Source organism: Eleginops maclovinus, chromosome 7, assembly GCF_036324505.1.
Source record: "Eleginops maclovinus isolate JMC-PN-2008 ecotype Puerto Natales chromosome 7, JC_Emac_rtc_rv5, whole genome shotgun sequence".
Taxonomy (NCBI): domain Eukaryota; kingdom Metazoa; phylum Chordata; class Actinopteri; order Perciformes; family Eleginopidae; genus Eleginops; species Eleginops maclovinus.
This window is the reverse complement of record NC_086355.1, coordinates 18,303,025-18,328,025: the sequence shown is the minus strand read 5'-3', so window position 1 is coordinate 18,328,025 and position 25,001 is coordinate 18,303,025. Positions and strand designations below refer to the sequence as shown.

Here is a 25,001-nt window from a genome sequence, read left to right as displayed (position 1 = left end):
ATTTATATAAACATAAGAAATTAAATAAGATTGTTCAGTGAAAAATTACATTTTCATAATTAACAAAATAGGTTAAAATAAAATAACACAAAAAAAAGTAACACAAGTTAAAATAAGAATATCCACATTGTTCTAACATATAAAACATGTATTTTTAAAATATATACAGGTTTGTATTAGTATTAATACGATAACAACACTGAATTGCAAAGTTTAAAAGGGTTGAGACTATTAAAGAAAGATAATAACTCACTAAATACGTTACTTTTGCGTATGATCTTCAGATTACAAAAAATGTGAGGAAAGAATTTGGCTTTTGGCTCAATGTGACTCCAACAACGGCTGTTTATCAAACAAAATGTTAATTTTGAGCGTAAACAATGACCCCAAAACACACACCACAGGTATCATTTCACGTCCTGCTTTCTCCCTCATGCACACGCACACACACACACACACACGCACACACACACACACACACACACACACACACACACACACACACACACACACACACACACACACACACACACACACACACACACACACACACACACACACACACACACACAGTTTCTTACCTCAGAAGGCCAAAGCCTATTTTCTTGCTCTTCTTCTCTGTCTCCTCGGGCTCCTCTGCTTTCTTCTTCTCTTTCTCCTTTCCTTTCCCCTTGTTCTTTTCTTTCTTCTTTGTTTTCGGTTTCTTCTTCTTGTCTTTCTTGCCTTTCTCCTCTGTCCGCTCCCCCGTTCCCTGGCGCGATGAACTACTTGCAGGAGTGTCCCGGCCTGAACTGGCCTCAGAACCATCATCTGGAGGGAAGAGAAAACAGAAATGCGTGAAATAGTGGAGGGGAGAGAAGTGTGTTTTAAGAAGTAGATAAGTAGTTAGACTGAACGCTTCCAAAAGAGACTCAAATTGTCAATACAAACATCTGTGGATTTGGGGATAGACATTAAACTAAACTAATAAAGTCTGTCTAGAGTGGGATTATCAATTGGAGGATTTACGGAAGTGCTCAACCCTAAATCCCCATTTAACATTTATTTACTTCCTATTGGCTCAGTTTGTGTCTACATTGAAGTAGTTTTTACCTGTTTAAAGGGGCCCTATTGTGCTTGTTGTTTTCTTTTCTTTTCTGTAGTGTGTTATATGGGTTTTTTTTTCCCACATAGAATGGGCTCTGGTTTCAGACAGTGGGTGAAAATGGGTGCTGCAGCACAGGCAGTATGAGAAAAATAAAGATCTTGAACATTAAAGCATGTAAAACTGCAACAGTTGAGGCATACAAACATATATGAACCTGAACATGAGAATAATAGGACCCCTTTAACATGTAGAAGATGTCAGTTCTGTACAGTGTGCTCCAGTGGCACAGAAGCAGTACAATCATGAATCAAAATGTACTGCAGACCAACAAAAACAGCAATATAAATGAACAGCCGTAATACAAAGAGCATTACACTTTCTCCACTGAGCAGCTCCGTGGCAGCTTTATTAACCCTACAGTCAATGAATTAACTCTTAGAAATAAGACAAGCAAAATGTTCAAAGTATTAACTGTGACGCCTCATTACATCTTCAACTAACTAAGGGCCTGGCCTTGAATTACAATCAATGAACAAATGTGCACACACACACACACACACACACACACACACACACACACACACACACACACACACAATTTTATAATACAACCAAAACAAATTAGTTACTTCAATTGAGATTTTACTTTGTGTGGCTGTTCACTTCAGACTTAATTACAAAGGTTGTCTTGCAACCAGATGTAATTATGTGTGTGAGTGTGTATGTGTGTGGGAATATCTGTATCAATGCCATTGAGAAATTACAAACTTAAACTCTTGTTTGTGTGTCCAATGGTAAGCTGTTTACATATTTACCACATTATTAAAATAACAACAAACAAACAAACAAAGTACAAAGTCAGTGAAAATCTACATCTGTTTGACAAAATGAGTGCTGACCACATGTTTCTGTATATCAGATATAACATGTGGCAAATCAATATCAGTCAGGTTAAAATTGGACGTAGTAATTGCAAAACTATTTAACATTGACTTTCAAAGTCAGCGCCAGGCTGGCCAACCGGCATCAGCTGGTTGCTGAAACTGAAAGCATTCTCTGTTCCAAATGATATTTTAAGTTATAATGTAGTAATTATGTTAGCTTAATAATGCTAATTTAGCATAAAAGCCAGTACAGTAACCAAGCAAAATGATTTGTATTTGGTATTTTTCTATTATTTGACAGAAAATAAATGAATATTCAGTATCAGTTGATGTGTCCACCCTGAATTTCTGATATACATCAAAGGCGTTCAGCCGTTGTCAAGTTCTCCACACATCACAGACCCCATGTATAACAGCAATATTTAAATATCACTAATTCAACACCTAACCTGCAATATTTTATTGTAATTTCTCCCACTCAATATGTTTTTTTGTTCTATTTAAATTGTATTACTGTGTTTTATGTCCTACATATGATAAAGCTCAGGGAAAAACTAAGAGACCTCTCCACATTTTTCTTGAATCTCAATCTCTACATGAATGGCAGCCATTCCAGTTTCTGTTGAATTCCAACAGAGAGACATGTTGACAGTAGTTTATAGAATACAATAAACAATTATAATTTTACTCGAACACATACTGTAGCTGCATGTTGCATTGTTGGAGCAGCTAGGGACCTAATATTTTCATTACCATACCTACACTTTAGCTACTGTGCACATGATAACAAAACCCTGGAATCTTGAATATTAGAATATGCATTTTGGGGTGCACATTCTCCTGTTAATTAAAAATGAGTTGCTTTCAAGATTGTTGCCAATATTTCAAAATCATCACCAGTGGCAGTCTCTAGGGACCTGACAGTTCTTCACTCTGGTGTTATTTAACAGGTACACACATTGTTCCGAAATACACACACGCACAGAGAGTGACTATAGATGTGCACTAATGAAGAAGTGACTGGGCAAAGGGTCTACAGTGTTATGATTTCCAGGAGCAGTCTGGGGTTCGGTGCCTTGTTCAAGGGCACCTCAGGTGTTGAAGCTCCGATCGTGAGTAGAACCTGCGACTGAGCTGCTGCCGCCCTATTTCTATTTCATGGCAGACTAATGTAACACGTGTGAAGGTAGTGTAGACAGAGAAGAATGACAGAAATAACGATTTAGTGCTGTAATCCTACGCCAGCTGACATGAGACATCAAGAGCAATGACTCAAAGCCTCTGCTGAATCCTCCTCCTGACGACTAAATTCACTGGAAACTGTGAAACACTTTGGCATTAGCTGGATCCCACTCAGAATCCAACATAATACTGCAGCTTTCCATGAACACTGACTAAAAATTCACCCACAAAAAATGTTAGCAAAGTTTTCCTCTGGATCAGATGGGTAAAACTGATGCTGAAGAACATTGAAGCAATGACATGATTAAAGCCCAAGTAAAAGTGCACAAAATAAAGAAAGACAAAGAGGCATGTGTTCGGACTCACTGTTCTCTGTCAATTAACAACAGCTCTCAAAGTGTTGAACACTGAGAAGGACGGTGACAGATGTGGCACTGCGTGTGCGTGCTGTTGACATGCCCTATTAGTCCCATCCTGTGTGAGCGTGGTGATCTGAAACAGCCCGGCTCATTACTCCAGTGGTGACTGATAAGAGCTCGCTGCTAATAACACAGCTGGGAATTGAACTGCATCAAAAACAATAAGAGAAAGTAGACACCATTTAGCTACTGGATTAATATGTAAAGCTAAAAGCTCAGGGCTGAATTGAATCATATATTGTAAGGCAATGCTGATGTGTTGACACTTTGAAGTGTCTTCTACATGACAACATTAATCACACTCTAATCTCAAGTCTACACTCTAAAGTTTTTGCTATAATATTTCAATAAACGTATTGAAATATTATATTTTAACTGTACTATGTTCTACTTTATTGACCTGTACTTAAATATTGTTTTATAATTGTTTGGGTGATAGAGATTATGCAATGTTTTTAGTGGTTTTTGATTGTTATGTACCTGCCTAAGGACTGCAGATGGAAATTAGTTATTAGCTCAAATCTGGCATAAATCATCTCTTTTCTGAGAATAATTTATTTGTATGCATGGTTCTTGTTGAAATAAATACATACATTATAACTGGGAATGGCCAAGTCTTACTCAAGTCTGGGTTGTTGTTTTTGTCAACTATTTGGAATTGATGTCGAAGAAGCGTTAATGGTGATTTGATAATAAGATGTTCAGTTTAACTAGCTGAAATAATCATCCACTCTGAGTCTGATTGTTGATTTTATAACTTGTTTATAGAGGAATACCCATGCTTTCTGCTGAAAACTGCACAAGGATGGCATGTAGCCAATGATAGTCCACATATCCTATGCCACATTTTATGAAGGTCATTTGACCATGACAAAAGCAAACCCAAACGGCTGAGCCCAGCAGTTGCTTTTTCCAAAAATAATTAGTGAATAAATAAGTATAAAGAAGTTGTTATTGAGGAGCCCAATGTTAATTGTATTTCCATCCAGCATGTATTTATCAATCAATTCATCAGTCACTATGTCATAAAAGTCCAATGTTGAAGCACTTTAGTATTATTGTACATGTCAACCATTTGATAAACATGTGTTACTATAAAGAGTAAAACAGCTTCTGTGACATCACTGATATGGGTGTGGCTAAAATCACAACTTTGAAAGGTGTTGACGTTTAAGTTTGAAAGTTAAAGTGTGGTCCACAGTTGAGAATTCTTTGTCTTTACCTTAAAAAAGTTGTCACTTAGCATTAAACAACATTGTTTCTTCACCTTTTCCCTGTTTTTTTATATTGATAGAATTGTCTGACTAATTGCATACATACAGCAAAAGAGGAATCAAACTAAAACACGAATGCCCCCAGCTTAATGCCCAGACACTCCCTTCATCCCTTACCATCATCATCCTCCGCTGGCCCGTCGTAGGATTTATCGATAGCTGCTCGGAAGCTCTCATTGCAGCCTCTTCCTCTGACCATATTTGGGCGAGGCCGATGGAAGGGGAGGAGCTCGTTCTTCCTGTTAACCTCTGACATGGCGGTCTGGAGACTCTCCAAGGAGCTGGACTTCTTCAAGCCGAGCGTGGGGCCGAGTTCCACAGGAGATGATAGAGCTGGAGGGATACAGAGCGGGAAACAAGAAAGACAGAGAATTGAACAGGGGAAGAGATTGACTTGTTTACTGGGGAGTATAATAGGAGGTGAAGGGTTAGGGTTTCACCTCAGTTGGCAAACTATTTGGCCAACCTAAGTTGCCAAAGAGGATTGTATGATCCAAAGTGTATGGAATAGATCTTTTAGTGAACAAGGCCACTGGAATCAATATAATTCAATAAAATTGTCGACAACTATGTTGCAGGGTTCCTCAAGATGAAGCCAAGTGAGAATCAAGACTTTGAATGCCACTTGGTAGTTCAAGGCAAGTTTTACAAAACGTTTTTTCTATTTTCTGTATCTGAAAGATGGTAATGAGGTGAGCCATTTGGTGAATTAATACTAGATCAGCTTTAGAGTTTACAAATTGTTTGGGACATTTCAATGTACCATCAGAAAATAGGATAGAAAAAATACTACTTTTCATACCATAAGAGTTTTGAAAGATCGAGGTAATATATTTTAATACAAATTGAGCCTTATTTTTAGATCAAATTATTTTATTACAATTTCAAGATTGTTTTAAGGATATCTGGGAGAGTTGTGCTTTCAAAAATACAGATACAATCAAAAAACAAACAGTATAATAAGCATGTATATGGTAACAAGTGTCCAATGTTGACCAGTTCTGATGAAACAGGTTAACCAAGCTGTGCCCTGCTCTGATTGGTTTAAAAAAAGGCTGTGGAGACGCTGGCTCGGAGCCAGAATGACCAAAACACTGAAGCACTCTGGAGAGCAGAGCCAGGAGAAAAAAACAAACGGTGATGCAGTTAACTTTGCTGTTGTTGAGTTTGTGATGGATGTGAGGTCTGCTTCACTTTAACTGGTTCTCCATCCATCATCACAAGTATACCATGAGAGATATTACTGAGGGAGGGAGGGATCCAGCAGGAAGGATGATGAAGAGGAGAGTGATGGGCGAGAAGACAGAGAGGTGAAGTAGGTATTCAAGGGAGATTCAGGAACAGATTAGACCTGTTGTGAAACTTCACAGTTTTGGCAGTGTGTAAGGTCCACAAGTGTTGTAATCAAACGGCTGTAAGCAAACTATTAGGACAAAACGCAATATTTAAATACATATTTTTTTTTTAGATTCTTATGGTAGTTGATTTTATTGTATTGTATTATAAATACACATACGTTGAACTGAATCTAAGTAGCCATACATTTTCTTATGTGGTTAAGTCGATATTTTTTTTATTTAATTTATTTGCATTCTTGAAAAAGTGACAGCGAACCCAAATAACTTCACACAAACTATCTAACAATTAATGCAATCCTGCTGCAGAAAAGCGGCCAAAGCTAATGACCCGCTGAGTGGAGAAGTTCAGCCTCGAGCCCACTGTGAGGACTGCAGGCTGTGAAACAAAAGAGGGGAAGAAGGTAATCCAATTGGGTTTGTCACTGCGTGCCACCGGAAAGACACTGATGGTGGATACAGTTGGCGGGGGAGAGAAGGGACTGGAGGGAGCAATGACAGGCAGAGAGCAAATTAAGTTTCCTCAGGGGAATACCGCGGTGGCAGAGAGGGAGACAGAGAAAAATGGGGAAGAAGGGAGGAAAGCTGGGCTTGTTGCCAGCTCAAAATACTGGTAATCCCTACACACACACACACACACACACACACACACACACACACACACACACACACACACACACACACACACACACACACACACACACACACACACACACACACACTTTGGATTCCTTGCTGGCCTTGGCTTGTCGATATGATGCCACTGTGATTCATGATAGCTAAACCTGCATCACTTTAGCTAATGATTCCCTATACACACACAACTCGTGTGTGTGTGTGTGTGTGTGTGTGTGTGTGTGTGTGTGTGTGTGTGTGTGTGAGTGTTTTTCTGAAAGCAAAGGATATGAGACGGCTGATGTGACTTCCACATCTATTTAAACAACCATTAACCAAGCACACACACACACACAGTAATAACGCACAAAAAAATGTATGCACATGCATAATGTGAGCCGGATGCTAGGGCAGGAGAGGGACAGGGCCATGTGTGAGACTCCCTGCCATAAACTCATTATATTCTGAAGAAGTAAACATCATACATTTGCAATGTGATTATTCTATATTGACCCAACCCATATGGTAAATTAATGTGCTTAAGTATATATTTGATGTATTTGACCTTTATTTGAGTATTTCCATTTTAAGCTACTCATAGTAAACTGCATATCATAGGGAAATGTTTGTACTACTTAATTATTGACCCTTCAAATTGAGGCATTACAATAAATCATGTATATCAGAGTAGACAACCTGATGCAGAACTATACTATTAATCTACTGAGATTGAAGTATCATTTTTTTTTTTTAAAGGGGCCCTATTAGGCACATTCTAAGGTGCATAATTGTATGCTGTGTCTCTACTGAGACATGATTCCATCCTTTAATATTCAAAAGGCTCTTTATTGTTCTCATACTGCCTATGCTGCAGCACTTTTTTTCACCCTCTGTTTGAAAACAGAGCCCAGTCTGCTCTGATTGGTTAGCTAGCCGGCTCTGTTGTGATTGGTCAACCGCTCGGAGCTGTCCCGCCCCTTTAACAAATCCCGTACAATTTGATGGAGTGCTAGCCAATAGAAGCATGTATGTTAAATAGTGATGTCACTGTGTTACAGAAGTAAACGTCCAATGGAGGCGTTTCAGGCAGGGATGGAGTGTGTAGGAGAGAAAATCCCTATGGAGGTAAATTTGGGAGTGCAGCCATTGCAGACCATTGACACACACTAAAACCTATATAACATACAACAGGAAAGGAAAACAAAAACAAAATAGGGCCCCTTTAAACATTTGTGTACACTTATCTCATTTAGCTTTACAGAGATGTCTACAGAGGAAAACAATAATGTTCTTGTACGTACACATACTGGTTTTGAATGAGGGTTCAACGTTGAAAAAATAGCAAACATGTGTTGATTTGTCCTTTGTAAAACCTAAAGTGAATGATGGAAATTTGCTGTATGCTTAACGATTTAGCAAGAAATAGACTGGTGTTGGCGAACATAAAAACTGTCCTCCCACTCTTGTCAAAGGTTAAGGCAATTTAAAATCAAATGCCTACCACTTGTTCTTCGAACTGCAGTAAAACCTCAAGAGTTTTTAACTTTCAAAAGAGAATTTGAGATATTTTCTGATATCAATCAAGCAGAGCAGGGTGTCTTAAGCATATGTCAAAGGGTATGATAGGAAGCGTTTGCTTGTGTTGTGTCAATTGATAAATGACTTCCAGATGTTAACACTTGCATGCGCCTTTAGAAAACTACACCAAAAACTTTATGGAATCCTCAGCCAAGGAGCACAGCACGGTCTTTATCTCATTCCAAACATTTTTTTTTTAAAGGAGACATACCATTTTGTCAAAAACAAACAGTCTATTCAAGGGGCTAAGAGTGGCGTGTATTCTTAAGAATAGATAATCCCCTGTTTGGAAACTGAGGACCGTGGATTAGGGCTGCCAGTAACATTTAAACCAAGGCCACCAAAAAACTCAACATTAATTGTCCAGGACCTTTTGATGTATTATTCTCTTTGTATTCACACTCTAATGAGAAACTCTTGAAGCCAACATGTTTGCAGTTGCCAACAACATTCTCAAAACACAGGCGCCCTCAAAGTTAAACCATCTTCTGACGATTTTACTTACAATGAATTCATAATCCCGCACGCTTAGGCTGAAAAGACGTGCCTCAATTTGTAGACATTAGCGTTCAGTCACGCATCTTTTTATGTAGATGTAATGCATTCCATATGCGTGTGATGTTTCTCGTTTGGATTCAGTCTACGTAGGCAGGGTCAAAGTGCATTTCCCACTGGGGATCTACAAAGTTTGAGGGCAATAGCAGTCAGTTTTAGAAGTCTAACATAGAAGAACATGTGGTGTGTACACAGGACTGTGACCTCTGAGCCAAAACATGTGTGTTTGCAGAGAACAGGGTAGTAGGGAAGAAATAAATAGTATTATAAATAGCTTAGTGGTGTCGGGCTGGGTTATCATAGGATGGCAGCAAACACACACTCACTTGGTCTCTCACACACACAGAGTATTTTGCTGTGAGTAGCAGGATTTGTGTCATAAATGTAATTACTGCTGTCCAACTGTAAGATGATAGAATTAAGCTGCTTTTAAAGAGATAGAGGGAGAGGGAGGAGGGTGACAAGAAAGACAAGAGTGGTTTGAAATGAGTGGGGGGGTTGTGATATTTTTTTTTTTTTTTAAAACAGTCATCATGAGAGGATGCTAACGAAAGACAAAACAAAGATATTGAGCCTGGGAGTGAAAGGGAGAGGATGGGAGTGACAACTACAGAAAGAGAGGGGGAGAGGGAAAAGGGGCGAGAGAATTAAGTAAGAAATAAAAAAAATAAAAACACAAAGCGAGAGAGAAATGCCAAGCTATCCCAAGGCTATTTTGTTGGCAGGAAGGCAATGGGCTACTTTGAAAGTCAAAATTACACCAAGGAGCGGCTTTGGCAGCGGGCTGCGGCAGCAGAGCCAGCAGATTCAACAACAGCAGCGACTTCCAGCACACCAAAGCACATTTAGAAGCTCTCATAAGGAGACGCAACTTAATTTTTGCTTTCTTTTTCTAGATTGTACACACCCAGGCTTCTAAGTTTTCTTTCAGCAATGAGAGGATTTGACTTTGCTTTTTGTACCGTGAGTGGAAATTCTACCGTGCTACAATCGGGAGTTTCAGGAAAACGCATCAGAGCAAAAACCTCATTGTCTAATGAAAACAGCATTGTGGAACCATCACATATACACACATCACACTTTATACAATAGTTATTCTAATGCACAGTATTTTATTTGATCTAATTATATCTTACATGTACATAGTTATCTTATATCATGGATTTTACTTGCTCTATTGTATCAATTGCAAAATGTGTATGTCTATACTTTACTTCCTTGTTTCTTTGTTATTCATGTCTTAGGTATATTTTATGTTGCGCTGTTGGCCCGGGCCCAGACTAAGGAGTTGTATTGCCCACAAATACACTGTAGCTTTGGTGCACATGACAATAAAACCTTTGAATCTTGAACCATTATTTTCATGCATACACGGCACATATACATAAAAAGAACATCATAAAAGTTTTGACATGCCTCTTAAATTGTTTTCTTGTGCATGTGTTTGGATGCCTATGGGCCTTGTTCTTGTATTTGTATGAGGGGTAGTGTGAATGTGTGTATCTGTTGTATAATGTCCTAGATTGTGGATGGAGGATCATTCTTGTAAGTGACAGCTCCTAGCATATCATATATCTGTGTTTCAATTCCCAAGCAGATGAAATGAGGTTTCACTATCTAACGGGGCTCCATAATAATTGAATGTGCATCATAAACAGTATGTGACATCATTTTCAGCTTCAAGTCATTACTAAACTGGTTCCCACTGATTGCAGGTGCTGCTGCACTGAATAGCAACAACTAAAAAGAAATGCTTATAAATTATGACAAAAAATTCCAATAACAACACGGTATTTGGACTGATTCCCAACCATGTGCCCTTCCATTTTCTAGATATCATCATCAAAATGCCAATGTTTAATACATTTTATAAGCAATAATGCACACTTCTGAAGAACTTGAGTAAATAAATGCAGACGTAACAAAAACTATTCTTCAAATTACGCCAAATATGGGCTGCAACAGCTAGCTGAGACTTTAGCTTAGCTTATAAGCTAGCCATTTGATGCTGAAGCAGTTAGCCCTTAAGAGATGGTTAAGAAAACAAGTGGGTCGACAGTCAATAAAATATTTGTTTTCCAAAAATGTGAATAACCTCAATGACAAAAGGTCATTGGGAATACAATCATAAATGAGCACAAAACATATTAGTTTGATGGGTCCAGCAGCCTGCAAGATTAGTCCTGGACAGAAAGACAGATGGTTGGCTTTGTTGTTCAACTAACGCTCTTTTGTCACATTTTTGTTATACAAACTCATGCATTTAGAGTAAGGTAAGATCTGAAAGCTTAATCTAAAGTTTCCTGATATCCTAGTCCAGCTGTGATTCAAGAGAAAGAGAGATGTGTACCTTGAACGACAGTTCAACGACAGACACTATCTGTCACTGAAAGATTATATATTTTTAAGAACAGAGACAAGAGTTTAACATTATTTGCAACCATGTTTTACAATAATGGAAAACTACAGTGTAGTGTCCTTTTATATGTTGCATAGAGTTAAAAGGAACGTATCTATCACGTAAACAAGCAAGCACACACTCTTCAACGAACACACACCAAAATGAATCCATCAATGAGAATGTAACTGATTAGTCCTGGACAGAGACAAATGGCTTCACTTTCTCTCCTCCGGTTTCTCTCTCGAGCATCATACAAGTACAGTAGAGTACATGTCAGTGATCAGTGTGTGGAGCCTGATGGAGATGAATGGCTGTACCAGCGGGAAACGACAACGCGGACCATCTCCTGATTACTGCTCACCTTTATTGGCTTACTGTGGGAAATTGAGAGGGGGTCAAAGTGTATTCAATATACAAGCAGCCAAGAGTCAGCACAAACAAAAATAAACGTTGATGTGTGCTAAACACATCAGACAGATACCTTAAAACGAAAAAACACATGCACCAGCAAACGATATTAAAGATCAATCGCCGGACCTTTATGCAAGGTGACGTATAATGGTAACAAAGATCGGGAAGTAGGGACTGCTTGGTTCAGCTTTTTTTACTTTTTCATTGAAGAACATGTTGCAAAGAGCTAACATGCAGCATTGATTAGCACGCATGCACACACAGGAGATGTGCTGGTCTCCTTCCGACAAATTAATCAGTCAATCCACATCAGCCTTCCAAGGTGGCTTCAGGTTAAATCCACAACACAGTCTGCAATACCAGGAAACAAAGAAAAAGGGAAATAAAATGGAGACAATAACAGAGATGTGTGTGTGTGTGTGTGTGTGTGTGTGTGGGGGGGGGGGGGGTGTATATACAGATGAGGCTCTCTAAAAGACACAGTTTTGGCAGAGACTTGTCAGTGTGTGATTGTCGTAGTCAAAGTCAAAGTTCCACCGGGGAGAGATTCAGACAATGGACTGCTCCAGCCTGCCTCAGCATCACACGATCCCCTGACACACACACATGCATTTTCAGAGCGATGGTGCTCATTCTAAGCTCCTCAGCCTGTTTGTCAGCCTCTAAGCCTGAATGGCGTTGGCAAGAAAGAGAGCGAGAGAGCAGAGAGTGAGAGAGAGATGTCGGTGGGTTGGAGGAACCACAATAAGGCAATAGAAAGACATTAAAACAGAAAACTCTAACAAAAGCCAACAAGCTTTTTAGCTGTTGATTAATTTCATAACACCTGTTTACTGAATGAAAAAACTTGGGTTGGGTGTGTTGCTTTGCGGTTGTGCATGGGAGAGTGTCCTCAGCTATAGACAAAGAAGATTATTTTCTGTCAAAGCACCGTCAGTACTTACACAAATGCCCTTTCTACAAGTAAACAACTGAAGACATTTGCACATGCTGACAAAAACTGACACACTACTACTGGTTTGAATCCTACTTAAAGGACAGGGGCTACTCTATTTCAGAAGATCATTATGCAACTTAGCGGACAAAAGTGACATGAGGAGTTCCTCAATTCAGGGGCCTCTTTTCTTTAGCATCGAAACATGCTACCTTTGCTCACAAACACACACTTGGAAAGATCATCGCTTTCTCCCTTTCTTTATGTTCCCTTATTAATTGCATAAGATTTATTTTATGTAACATTCTGATACTGACACACACACACACACACACACACACACACACACACACACACACACACACACACACACACACACACACGCACACACAAACCGCTCCGGGCAGTCCTCATCACCAAAGGAAAATGCGTTGGAAGAAACACAGCTGCAACCGTTTGTTTAATGCCTCGTCAGCAGTGTGTGTTTGACTGTCCTATTTAAAGTGTCTTGAGGAAAGAATGAATATCTCCACTCAAGAAAGATACTGATATGTTCCTTTTCACCATTAAACTGTTCATGTAAAGCGGTACTGTGTATTATGACAGTGACTTGAATGATGTGTAATTTCAATGTATTCTTGGAGCATCCCTTCTGTTCCCATAAATATATTTCACGTGTTTCCTCTTCCACAGCTGATTTGATTTATTACTGGAACGATAGAGCTCCTATTTATCTGCGCCACCACAAAGACGTCATGAATGTCCGACCACTGAAGAAAGATTCAAAAATGTGATCAGATGCAGGATCCACACACGGGAAATGCATTTAGTCAGAAAAAAAACACTCAAATATCCTCGCTCACTTTCAGGAAAGGTTGCCACACGCGCACGCACACACACACACACACACACACACACACACACACACACACACACACACACACACACACACACACACACACACACACACACACACACACACACACACACACACACTTTGTAATATGGTCTCCCATTTCCATCGCTTTGCATCTGAGATTCTGCAAAATTATAATATAATATGAAATCTTCCAAGGTTCACATTTTCCACAGGGTGATAGAGACTTTCCATTTCCATAAAATGACCATAACCGTGAAACCTTCATGTGTGTGAGTGTGGTTTCTTGGGGTGTAGAGGGACAGACCATTGCTGGAAGTGAAAAAAAAAATATCTTTCCCAGAAATCATTGTCTTTAAACTTCTCTCTTGGCAGGCCCCCGCCCCTCTCTTACCAAAGTCCATGCAGCTGTCTGACGTCTCAGCGCAGGGTTATTGGAAGCATGTCAGTTATAAAAAATGCATTAGAGCTAAAGGAAAGTGGGTTGGAAAGAACTGTCACGTCTGCCAGGCACACACTCTCTTTAACAGCTCTCTGGGCTTTGTGGCATTGTAAAACAGGAGACACGTTGACAAGCAACAGGTAAAGGGAATAGGCTAGAGGAAAAAAAGCCCATAAAGGCTTTACCAGGTATTCAACAGGCATACTACTGGGGACAACACAAAAATTAAAAGGTTGGAAAGTATGGTGAAATTTACAGAGGAAAAATAATCAACTTTCACTTCGAAACGTGCAGGTATCACTGCAATCTAAAATGTCGGTTGTCCTGTAAAAGACTTAAGTAGGTAGAAGAGAGTCACAGGACGGGGTTAACCTTGAACTACAATTTTGGAGTGGTTTCGAGGAAAGTGTTTCAAAACAACATGTACCCTACAGTTGAACACAATAAAAGAGAGCACATTTGATAACATACAGTCACGCAGCTAACCTTGCCTTTTATTCCTCAAGATACAAAGCTGCAATATTAACTGAACGAGATGGAAAACTGTCACAGAGCCCAACACGTAAATGTAAAGTCCAGTTTCAGGATGTATTAGTTGGTGTTTGTTTAAAATAACTGCAATTTGCGTATATGGGACCAAGTCTTTTAAGTCCAAAGTCCTATATGTTGACTCTCAATTTTGCATACTTGTTTTTTTTTAACCTTCATGGTTCTCTTCTGGATTTGGGAAAGTTTGTGTTGACTTACTGGGAATGGTTGGTGTTAGAGTGAGTACTTTCAGGAAATAAAGGGAAACATAAACATATACTTGCCCAACGCACCACTAAGAAGTGTTTGTGGCCATACTAGATACCTTAACCCAGGGTTGGCCCTCAGTAAATTCAAAAAGTATAATGGAATATTGCCCACACCTGAAAATTGTGCAGTTCTTATAATGTACTTTAATATATATGTATGTAAGCATTTTCAAATATCAAGCATAATTGACCTACATTGGATTGATTGTGCTAACTTGTAACTTAACTTATGAGGCAGTAAACCTCACCTCTAGTGAGTGGCCAAGAAGACTGTATAGAGCCCTCAGTAAAAAAAAGTTTTGACACCCCTGCTTTAACTCTAGTGTATATCTCTAACAACTAGTAGCATTTCCCAGGCTTGTTGCATTTCATTCACTAAGTTCTGTCAATTAATGTAAATATGCTCACAAGGAAAAGGCATTGAGGAGACAGATTTCCTGTTACACCAATTACCGTATTTTCCGGACTACAAGGTGCACCTGAATATTAGCCGCACAAGCTAAATTTAGGGGGAAATCCTGTTTTGTTCATACATTAGCCGCACCAGACTATAAGCCGCAGGGTTCAAAGCTTGTGCAAAAAGTAGCGGCTTATAGTCCGGAAATTACAGTACTCGTCTTGCTCTTGCTAATCTAGTCTCTTTTTCGCGCTAATTCATACGGCACTACTTTGCCTGGCAGACGGACATGTGACCAACATACCACTCTTTTCCCCCGTGACTGTGTGTCTGATCACATGCCCTTCTGCCAGGCAAAGTAGTGCCGTACAACAGCGGAACAAACCAAAACAAAACCTCTTACGATATCACAAAAATCATGAAAAATCCATAGAAAAGCCGCACCGGACTATAAGCCGCAGGGTTCAAAGCTTGTGCAAAAAGTAGCGGCTTATAGTCCGGAAATTACGGTAATAGCTTTTCAAGGTCTTTCCATTTACAGTTCTCTGGCAGCTAAAAGGGCAGTGCACATGATTAAATAGTTAATACAACCTTTCAGAACATCAACAGATTCACTTTGCTGGAATCAGAAGCTTTGTTTTGGAAACCTACAGACATATACAACCCGAGACTATGACACTACAGTACTCGTGTTTTTCTTTCCACAAATCCTTACCTCTACATGTTTACTATTTCAATCCCTCTGAAGTAATCCTCTTTCCCTGCGCAAGATGTTCCCCTGACTTCCTTTTTACATCACTATATCTTGTCGGGAACACATGTAACTGCTATCCCAATGTCTGCCTCATACAGCACCATTTTTGGACTCCTGTTACACTTAAGCTCCAAAGCCAGGATGAGAAACTCAAAAGGAAAAACTAGATGTTTCTTCTATCTTTTCAGCTGCTACAATAGGGAAAGTCTTTTTTTGTTTTATGAAGGGGCTCAAAAGAAATGAAAAACTGCCTCGCATTCAGTCCGTATCTTGAATGTTATGTTCCTAAGTTGCCGCTCTTGCTTCGTTTAGAATAGTTATAGACCCAGTACATAAAAGTCAAATCATCATGTAAAGGAGAACTTGGAAAAAGGCTGCAGAGTTGGACAACAATAAAGTGTCAGACAGAAAGGAAGACACACGTGGAGTGGGATGAGTGCTCTTAGATTGAAGTACTGTAGCTCCAAATGACACCGGGGATACTTCAAGGGAAAGAGACAAGCACAAGTTTGACATCAATCTTTAAAAAGTGTGTGCAGGCTCAGGTGATCTATCTGGGATTCTATCTCGTTTTTTTCAAACTTGACTATATGTGTCTTTAAGAAGGGGCCAAAGGTCTGCATTTCTCTTCTCTCTCAATCCCTCTGAGAATCTTATTTTCATTTGCACTTGTGTCAAATTGAGGAGATATGTAGAGGAAGGTATAGAGGAGCTAAAACATATAGGGGACAGAAGAGAAGGCAGACACGAGGAAAAGTCAAGTGGCATGTAAATGTGACTGGAGAGGGGGGATAAAAAAGGAGGACACATGGTAAATAGTGACTTCAAACAGAGTGAGGATGAGGGGGAGGCAGAGAAGCAGCAGAGGCTGTTTGATTGCTCAAGAACAACAACAATCTAAGTGAAACTGCAAGAGAACACAAATAAATCCTGGTTCCTGGAATACAAACAAATATATGCATGTACAGTATATGTTGTTTGTCCACATTTTTAGGGAGGTATTGTAGTAGCAAATCAAGTCTGATGGGCACGTCAAATTATATGTGCTATCAAGTACAGACAAAACACACACATTATCTCTTTTCATCTTCAGATTTTCCCTGGTAAAAAATGGTGGCGGTGTAAAATCTTACTTTCATTCTTAAACTGACCTCTTTTCAGCTTTTGGCCACCGTTTTTTCTGTTTCTTACTTTTCTTATTTAGTTGTTGGCTTTCACTTTTATTGCTCTTTTACTTCCCTTTCTTTGCATCTTTGGATACAGTTTATCTTTAAAAAGTACAGAGCAAATAGAAAAGTGCTTCTGTGTGTTTTCAGATCATTTTTACACTTTGTCAGTTCCTTGCATCCCTTCGTTCTGTTTCTTATTATTTGTTTTAGGTCCGGGCCTTTTTTTCCTTCTTTGAATAAACTTTCTTTCTTTATGAATAGTGCAGCAATCTGATAAAGTACAGAGTGTTTTCACATCATTTTTAAAACTGACTCAGTTGTTTGCAACCATTTTGTTTGGTTATTTTTCCATTTCCCTTTTGGTTTGGGTCTTTTGTGGTATTGGACTTTTCTTTCGTTTGCTGTTTTCCATCCTTCTAATGCCATCTTCCTTAAAGGATTACGCACCAATGGGAATGTGTGTGTGTGTGTGTGTGTGTGTGTGTGTGTGTGTGTGTGTGTGTGTGTGTGTGTGTGTGTGTGTGTGTGTGTGTGTGTGTGTGTGTGGTGCCTCAGTGTCTCTATGACATTGATTAAGCAGGTGCAGTTTTTTTTTTACATTTGCTTTACCTGCAGTGTTTCCAACCAGGGATCCGACATTGCTCTCGTCTGCCACTGAAACGAAAGGAACACATGTTAATACTTCTATATTTTTAATATCTTTTCCTCAGTTTGTCGAATGTTCAATCTGCTGTCCACATATCCATAAGACCTTTAAACTGAAGAGCATTACTCCACCTCTCCTCTCCATCATTCTCTATTAATACGTCTGTCTAGACTGAGCAGATAGCAGCGTAGCATCATTTCTTGCCTGTGATGTGAATCCAGCTTCCCTGCTACTGAAGGCATCTCCCTTCCTCCCTTCTTGTTCACTTCATTTGTCATTCACCCTCCCTTCTTCATTCCCTCTCTTGTTGCCACGTACCCTACATATATCCCTTTCACCTTATGCCCTTTACCCTCCCTTATCTTCTCCCTGTTTTCATTGTTTCTTCAGTTCCATAGCAGTGTTTTCCTCCCTCCTTTGATCACCATGCTCTCCATCATTGCTCCTTGTTAATCCTCCTCTCACTTTCTCCCCAAGTTTTTTTTTTGCTTTCCTCCCTCCTTCCTAAAGGCACACAGACGGCCAATGGCAACGAGGAGCACATTGACTGGTAGTGATCTCACTCACACACACACACACACACACACACACACACACACACACACACCACAGAAACCAAGGAGTAACATGGCGTCTTCCAGCAAATACTTCTCTAATGAAAACCAAGCCTTAAGTGTAATTCTAGCTGCGTGTGTGTGTGTCTGACGGCATCTGTCTGCGGTGAATCAACATGTCCAGTAGCTTTTTTTTGTGTGTGTGAGTATGTGTGTGTGTGTGTGTGTGTGCCTACTTCCACAAATATGTAGATGCCACGTGTGTGATGCACACACAGACATGTTATTAGGCTGAGCTACACACACTAAGACTGCTGTCACTGTCTCCCAAAAAAAAATCAAGTTTGAACCATCATGATCACTAACATGTTATTCACTCCGATTAAATTAAACAGAACATATATGGAATTATCCAAAGAGTTACAGAACTGGCTGCTCCTATTTGCAGTGGAATAACTGAATAAAAACTAAGAGAAATGGCAAGGGGAGGGACAAATACTGACAGAGGTACAGGCAGGGAGAGAAAAGGAAACAAAGATGGAGAGAATAAGGACAACAGGAAGCAGTTCATTTGGAACCAATCATAAATGTGTCATACATGTTTAATCGGGCTGGAAATTAAATGAGGACAAATTCAATAAAAAATGAAATTATGTAACTGACCCAAAAATTAAATGCTAACAATGCTTTCTGTTTCTCTTTTCTTTTCTTTTTTTACAGCAGTATGGGCATACACACACACACACACACACACACACACACACACACACACACACACACACACACACACACACACACACACACACACACACACACACACACACACACACACACATACACACAGACAGACAAAAACACACTTAAAATGTTCTCATGCAGATAGTATACAGCACTAATCAGCACTCCTTTATCGGAGGTGAGATATACTAAGAATATGAAAATGACAAAAAAATTAAAAACAGTTCAAAGCTCATTTTAAATAATCTGTCCATTTGTTTTGCACCTGCATGACTTTACATTGTGAAAACGGACAAATGAAACAGGCGACGAATAGATAGGTATTTAAAAAAGGAAATGCACAGGACAGGAATGTCATGTGTGTACCACATATGGCGCTGATATGATTTCAATTTCCCTACTTCACTAATGAGCCAAATCTGATTCACATATGGTTTCCTGCTCAGAGATAAGCATGCTGACAAAGTAGCAGTTGCTAATGATGCTAAAGTTAGCTTATTTTATCACCTCATTAGCAACATACCTATGCTAAACATCCTGCGGTCATTCAAGCAGTACTTCAGACAGCTTGAGTTGTGTCTGAACATTGTACACAGTATCTAAGACCCTAAAGCGCTCACAAACAGAAAGGGCAGCAACTAACTTCTGATGCCATTTTCAAATATAGGATCAAACATCTGGACTATTAACAATAGGTCCTGATCTCCGATATTCCCAAAAATATTTTGGATTTAAATATAAAATGTCCCTATCAACAAAAATATGTGTTAATGTACACACTTCAAACATGTTAAATGTCCAATGTGAATGTAAGAAAATCAACATATACAAGACACGGCTTCGCAAAAATATCTATATAAATAAACATGTTCAAAGCTGTGTCTGGTGATCTTCATCCTGGATTCTCAAATCCAAAATGATGTATTTGGTTGTCAGTCCAAACCAAAATGATTTCCATGTTAACAAAAGCATGAAATATATTCATATTAGGAGAGGATAGACACATCAATTTGTGTCATTTTTAAAACTTAAATATCAAAAATGATCTCTAATTAGCAACTACTATCAAACTAGTTGGCTTTCATTTGTCCTATCAAGACAAGTACATTTACTCAAGTACTGTACTTAAGTGAAGAAGACTAAAAGCTTTTACAAAACAACAAATCGTATGATATACCTTTACACAGCGGTTATTAACTTAAGTACAATTGTAAGGTACTTGTACTTTACTTGAGTATTTCCATTTAATGATACTACGTACTTCTACTTCACTACACTTCAGAGGTCAATAGTGTACTCTTACTCCTACATTTATTAAATACCTTAGTTACTTTACAGATTTGGATAATGATGTGAAATATAATCAACACTTAAATCAGACTTTAGTTTCACCTGGAGTAAATTCACAAGCCGCCCTGCAGTACACAACGTCATTAAAACTAACTGCACCTTTACCAGTTTTGAGACCACTTTAATGATCAATAATTATAATCAAAACACATCAGATATAATATTCTGGAATGGACCAATCTGCAGAATGAATTATTTTGCTTTTGATACTTTAGTACTTTTACTTGAGTCTCATTTTGAATGCAGAAACTTTTACTTGTAACAGAGTATTCCTACACTCTGTACTTCTACTTTTACTCAAGTACAACATCTGAGTACTTCTTCCACCTCTAGTAATACTTTTCTAAAAGTCAGATCCCCACAGAGCAGGCTGGGTTTCCAGATCTTCCGTAACAACACAATTAACGAGCTATCTTACCAAAAAAAAGCAAATATCTCTATGTTTATTTAATCTAAGCTTCAATTAGTGAGCAGTTCAGCCTCCTAGCTGCAGCATTATTGTGTTGTTTGTGAGTGATCTGTTCTCCTGAGCTTTATACAGTCAGAGCTGGGATTATAAACAAAATAGAGGGGGATCTGAGGATAAAGTCAAAAAGTAAAAGGTGTATCCCCAAAGATGTAAGGTATTCCCCTCAAAACAATAACTGGATACAAACCAATATCCTAACCTCAATAATTGTTTCCCTGTCAGTAAAAAAAAAAAAAAAGTGAGAGCAACACTCATGCCATTGAAGCAGTCATCAATTAAATCCTTATTTGTTTGTCACACATGTGCTGACGATCAAGTGTTTAGAATACAAACGGGACAATGTACATACCATCCATCTGTTATTAATGTGGAAATTGATGTCTTTGCTACTTAACTTCTGCTCTTTTTTCTCATGTTCTCTCTCACACACACACACACACACACACAGCAGAACTAGCTCGAGGAGGAGGACTGAGGGAAGTGACATTTGAAACAATGAGCTTTTGTTGTGCTGCGCCATCCACTGTCATATTACACAGATGTATGCATGAGCACAGACATAGGCATATTTCTGAAGTTGACTTTTAAACAATTGCTGAAATGTCAGTGAACCCCCCCCCCCCCGCCCGGCCCGCCTCAGTAATCAGAGATCAACAGGTGACAGAGCTGGTGTGAACAGCGGCACAGAGGACTCAGTTTTTTTTTTGCATAAATAATTAAAAGAAAACAATGAAGCTAAAATTAGATTCCTTGATACAAATTGAGACGTGTTTTCCTTTTCTTTTCTTTTAGACAAATATATTTAAAAAAAGCTGAAAGAGAAGGAGACGGAGTAGCTGTTCAACTGATTATAGATAAAACAAGTGTAAAAGCTTGATGTTCCTACAGTAAGAGTGGCCTTCTAATCGGGTCATATCAGTCTCAAATATATTTTGGATTTAAATATAAATGTCCCTATCACCAAAAGGTATGTTGTATAAACAACAACGATTCTATGTTCCATATGAATGTACAACAAATTCCACATGTATAAAATTAAGTGTCGCAAAAATATCTACAAAAATGAACAATATAAAAAATACTTGTTGGTTTAAATGCATGTAAGACTTATCCAAACATGTATGTATTATAAAGTGTTCTAACATCAGATTTCATTATACTTTCGTACAAACTTTGAAAGGGGAATTTTCTTGCAAGTTATTTCATTTTCTTTCAAAACTGTTATTTTTTTTCAACATCTGTAACCAATCAGATGGATCCTTGATGTTCAGCCAATCACCAGAGCGTGTCCCTACAAGAGCATGAATACAGATTCTTGAATACAAACCCCAAAATACAATTAGGAATCTTATCATTCTATGTGCATTTGTTTGTATCGAGACTACTCTGACCCCGTGTTCTCGAGCCATGCAACATGGGTAAAGTGCCCCCACCCCCGCATTTGTAGCTGTGAGTGTTTACAGTCTGCATGTGGCTTCGAGGAGCATGCCGTCCGTGCAGCAGCCATGCATTAGCAGGGAGTTCTGGGATGATGGGAGGCATGCAGCCACCATGCAGAGCAGATAAACTGAAACAAATCACCCCACCAGTGTGCTGCTGGTTCTGAGTCGTACCGAGGTCCATGCTCTTTGAAGCTTTCACGTGATGGTACTGCTGCTGGTTCTGGCTATGGGCAGGAGTCTGGGGCTGAGCCTGGCTGGAGCTGTGAGAGTTCTCCCTGGAAAGAAATAATTAGAAAAGTTACTTTCGGAAAAAGCTGTAGGTGGGGAGTTGTTTATTGTGGAAATGACATTATTTACAGACTAGTTTTTTCCACCCTGAAGACCTGTTACTGGTGACTATCTTTTTAATTTAGAATGTAGCTGATTGCATCTTCTAAAAGTATTCACTTTTGTGTGACCCTCAGGCAGAAGGAATGCAAAACAGAATGCTAATCCAGCACCAGTGATTGATGTATGCGAGGCTTGCTTACTATTTTAAAATCCCAGCTGTAATGTAGAAATTAAAACAAAAAATAACTAAATGTTTGGCATTCATATTTAACACAATCACAACTGTTTTAACAATCAAACACACCTTTTCGTAGTTATTACTGAACTAGACTCATGTATTGCAGAGCAGTTAGTAAAGAAGACAGTGTTGATGAAAAGAGTAAATAAATAATAATATCAAACCAAAGGGGAAGACTTTAGGTGACACATCTATTGTTCTAGTCAATCAATGTATTCATATGTAAATCTCTCTGTATAGCGACTTTAAAAGAAAAATGACACACAACCACACACCTCTCGTGCAGATAAGAGTGCTGGGTCGAGTTGCTGAACTCTGTTTCATGACCATACAGCTCCCCATCCTCATCATCGTCCATGTAAGAGTAACTCCCATTGGTCACTGAAAAGCAAAACAACAGATTGGATTCATGAAGCGAAAAGTGTTGATATGATGCAGCAGGTCGAAGACTTCATGAACTACAGCTGTCTTTTCTAGAGCAAAACAGCTGTCATTTGCTTCATTTTGCACCAATACTTCCCAGACAGCAACACATGTCTTTACTGTCCATGTATTGTATTCTATAAATTACTGACAACATTTCTCTGTGTTGGAATTCAACAGACACTGGAATGGCTGCCGTACATGCAGAGATACAGATTTAAGCAAAATGTGGAGAGGTCTCTTAATGACTGTAAGTTAAATCCAGTTCATAGGCCCACAAATACAGTTTTGAGGATTTGTTTTACTGCGGGTCCACCCACAAGCCTGGACATGCCTGGTCTAGAGTCTATATTAACAGGGGAGCATGCGCAAAGCCCCAGCTGATCCGGCCCTGGCCTACAGGGCCACTTTGCCGGTCCCAAGCTCGGATAAAGGAAGAGGGTTGGATGTAGATCTACTAATTCCCACCCACATAACAGTCTTTTGATTAAATGTAATATTCTAAAATGTAACAATACATGACAAAATGGACTTATGTAGTGTGATTCAAAGCATTACAATTCATTATTATTTTAGGAAGTGATGGCCTATTTCAAAGGCAAAAAAACAAGAATCGTCAGAAAAAAGTTCATTTGTAGATCTAAACATATTTGATTTCACTTTTTATTTGTATGTTTTATAGCATCATACAATTACATGCATTGTTGTAAATTATGCAAATTAGGTGATGATGTCATTTAGTGACTTCTAACAACTTTTAGGAGAGAGAATAGCTCCGCAGTTGGCAACACTGGTCAGAAAACAAGCATTTTCAAAGTAATTACCTTATTGTCTCACATACAGTCCTGACAAAGCATGAATTCAGACTTTTCATAAGCTGGAATGGGTATGTAGATATAACAGGCATTTTTTTGATTGGATTATTGCAATTAAATCACAGCAAACTCCTTTTGTACTAGGTGTTATAAACCAGACTCATTCAGTGGATTAACAATGGCTAAAACTTGCTTCCGATTTAGTGGTAAAACAAGCATCTGCTCGGAGAGTCAAACAAACTGAAAAAAAAAAATGGATCAGAGGATTGTATTATGAGAGTTTTGAGATCTGTTGGGGCATATCATGACCCCCCCCCCCCCCCAGTCTCAGTGAGTGTCCAGTGGAAATACCATGAATAAATCTGACCACAGCTGCCACGGTTTGTTAATCCCTCTTTGAAGGCTGCAGGATGTGGTCATTTGATACTCCAGCCCTTTAACCAAACGCAGACTACTGTGTTGAATCGTGTTTATCAACTGACTCCAACTATGTTCAAAAAGTGGGTTAAACCGAAACTCATTTGAGGATTTCACTGGAAAAAAGTCTGTAGGATAAAAAAAGTGTGTGGAAGACGAGATAACGCTAAGACGGAGAGGGAGATGAGGAGACATATAACGGGAACACAGAGCGGATGAAAAGGAATACGCAGCTGCAGATGTAGAGCAGCGATACGGGTGCTTGATGAACGACTTCACGACCACTCCCAACGCAGACACACAACTCCACCAGAGAGCCATTTACATACAGTCATCACTTCTGCCACACAATCGTCACCGTGTGTCCCTTTATGTGAGGAAAACAGCAGCGTCTCAACATATCACATCTCTCATCTTTACCCCCCCCCCCCCTCTACACTAATCACCT

The 25,001-nt window shown here is 39.1% G+C and overlaps 1 protein-coding gene across 2 annotated transcripts in view; it reads right to left on the bottom strand.

Moving 5' to 3' along the window:
- Window positions 1-25,001, bottom strand: part of pard3bb (par-3 family cell polarity regulator beta b) — a 179,938-nt gene that overhangs the window by 92,389 nt on the left and 62,548 nt on the right. The window contains exons 14-18 of one of the 2 annotated variants that reach the window (XM_063887866.1): window positions 23,174-23,279; window positions 22,475-22,605; window positions 17,741-17,785; window positions 4,964-5,179; window positions 582-810 (exon numbers count right to left, since the gene is read on the bottom strand). In XM_063887866.1, coding sequence (XP_063743936.1) covers window positions 582-810; window positions 4,964-5,179; window positions 17,741-17,785; window positions 22,475-22,605; window positions 23,174-23,279 — 727 coding nt within the window. The remainder of the gene's footprint in view (window positions 1-581; window positions 811-4,963; window positions 5,180-17,740; window positions 17,786-22,474; window positions 22,606-23,173; window positions 23,280-25,001) is intronic. The other variant, XM_063887867.1, reaches the window with a different exon arrangement.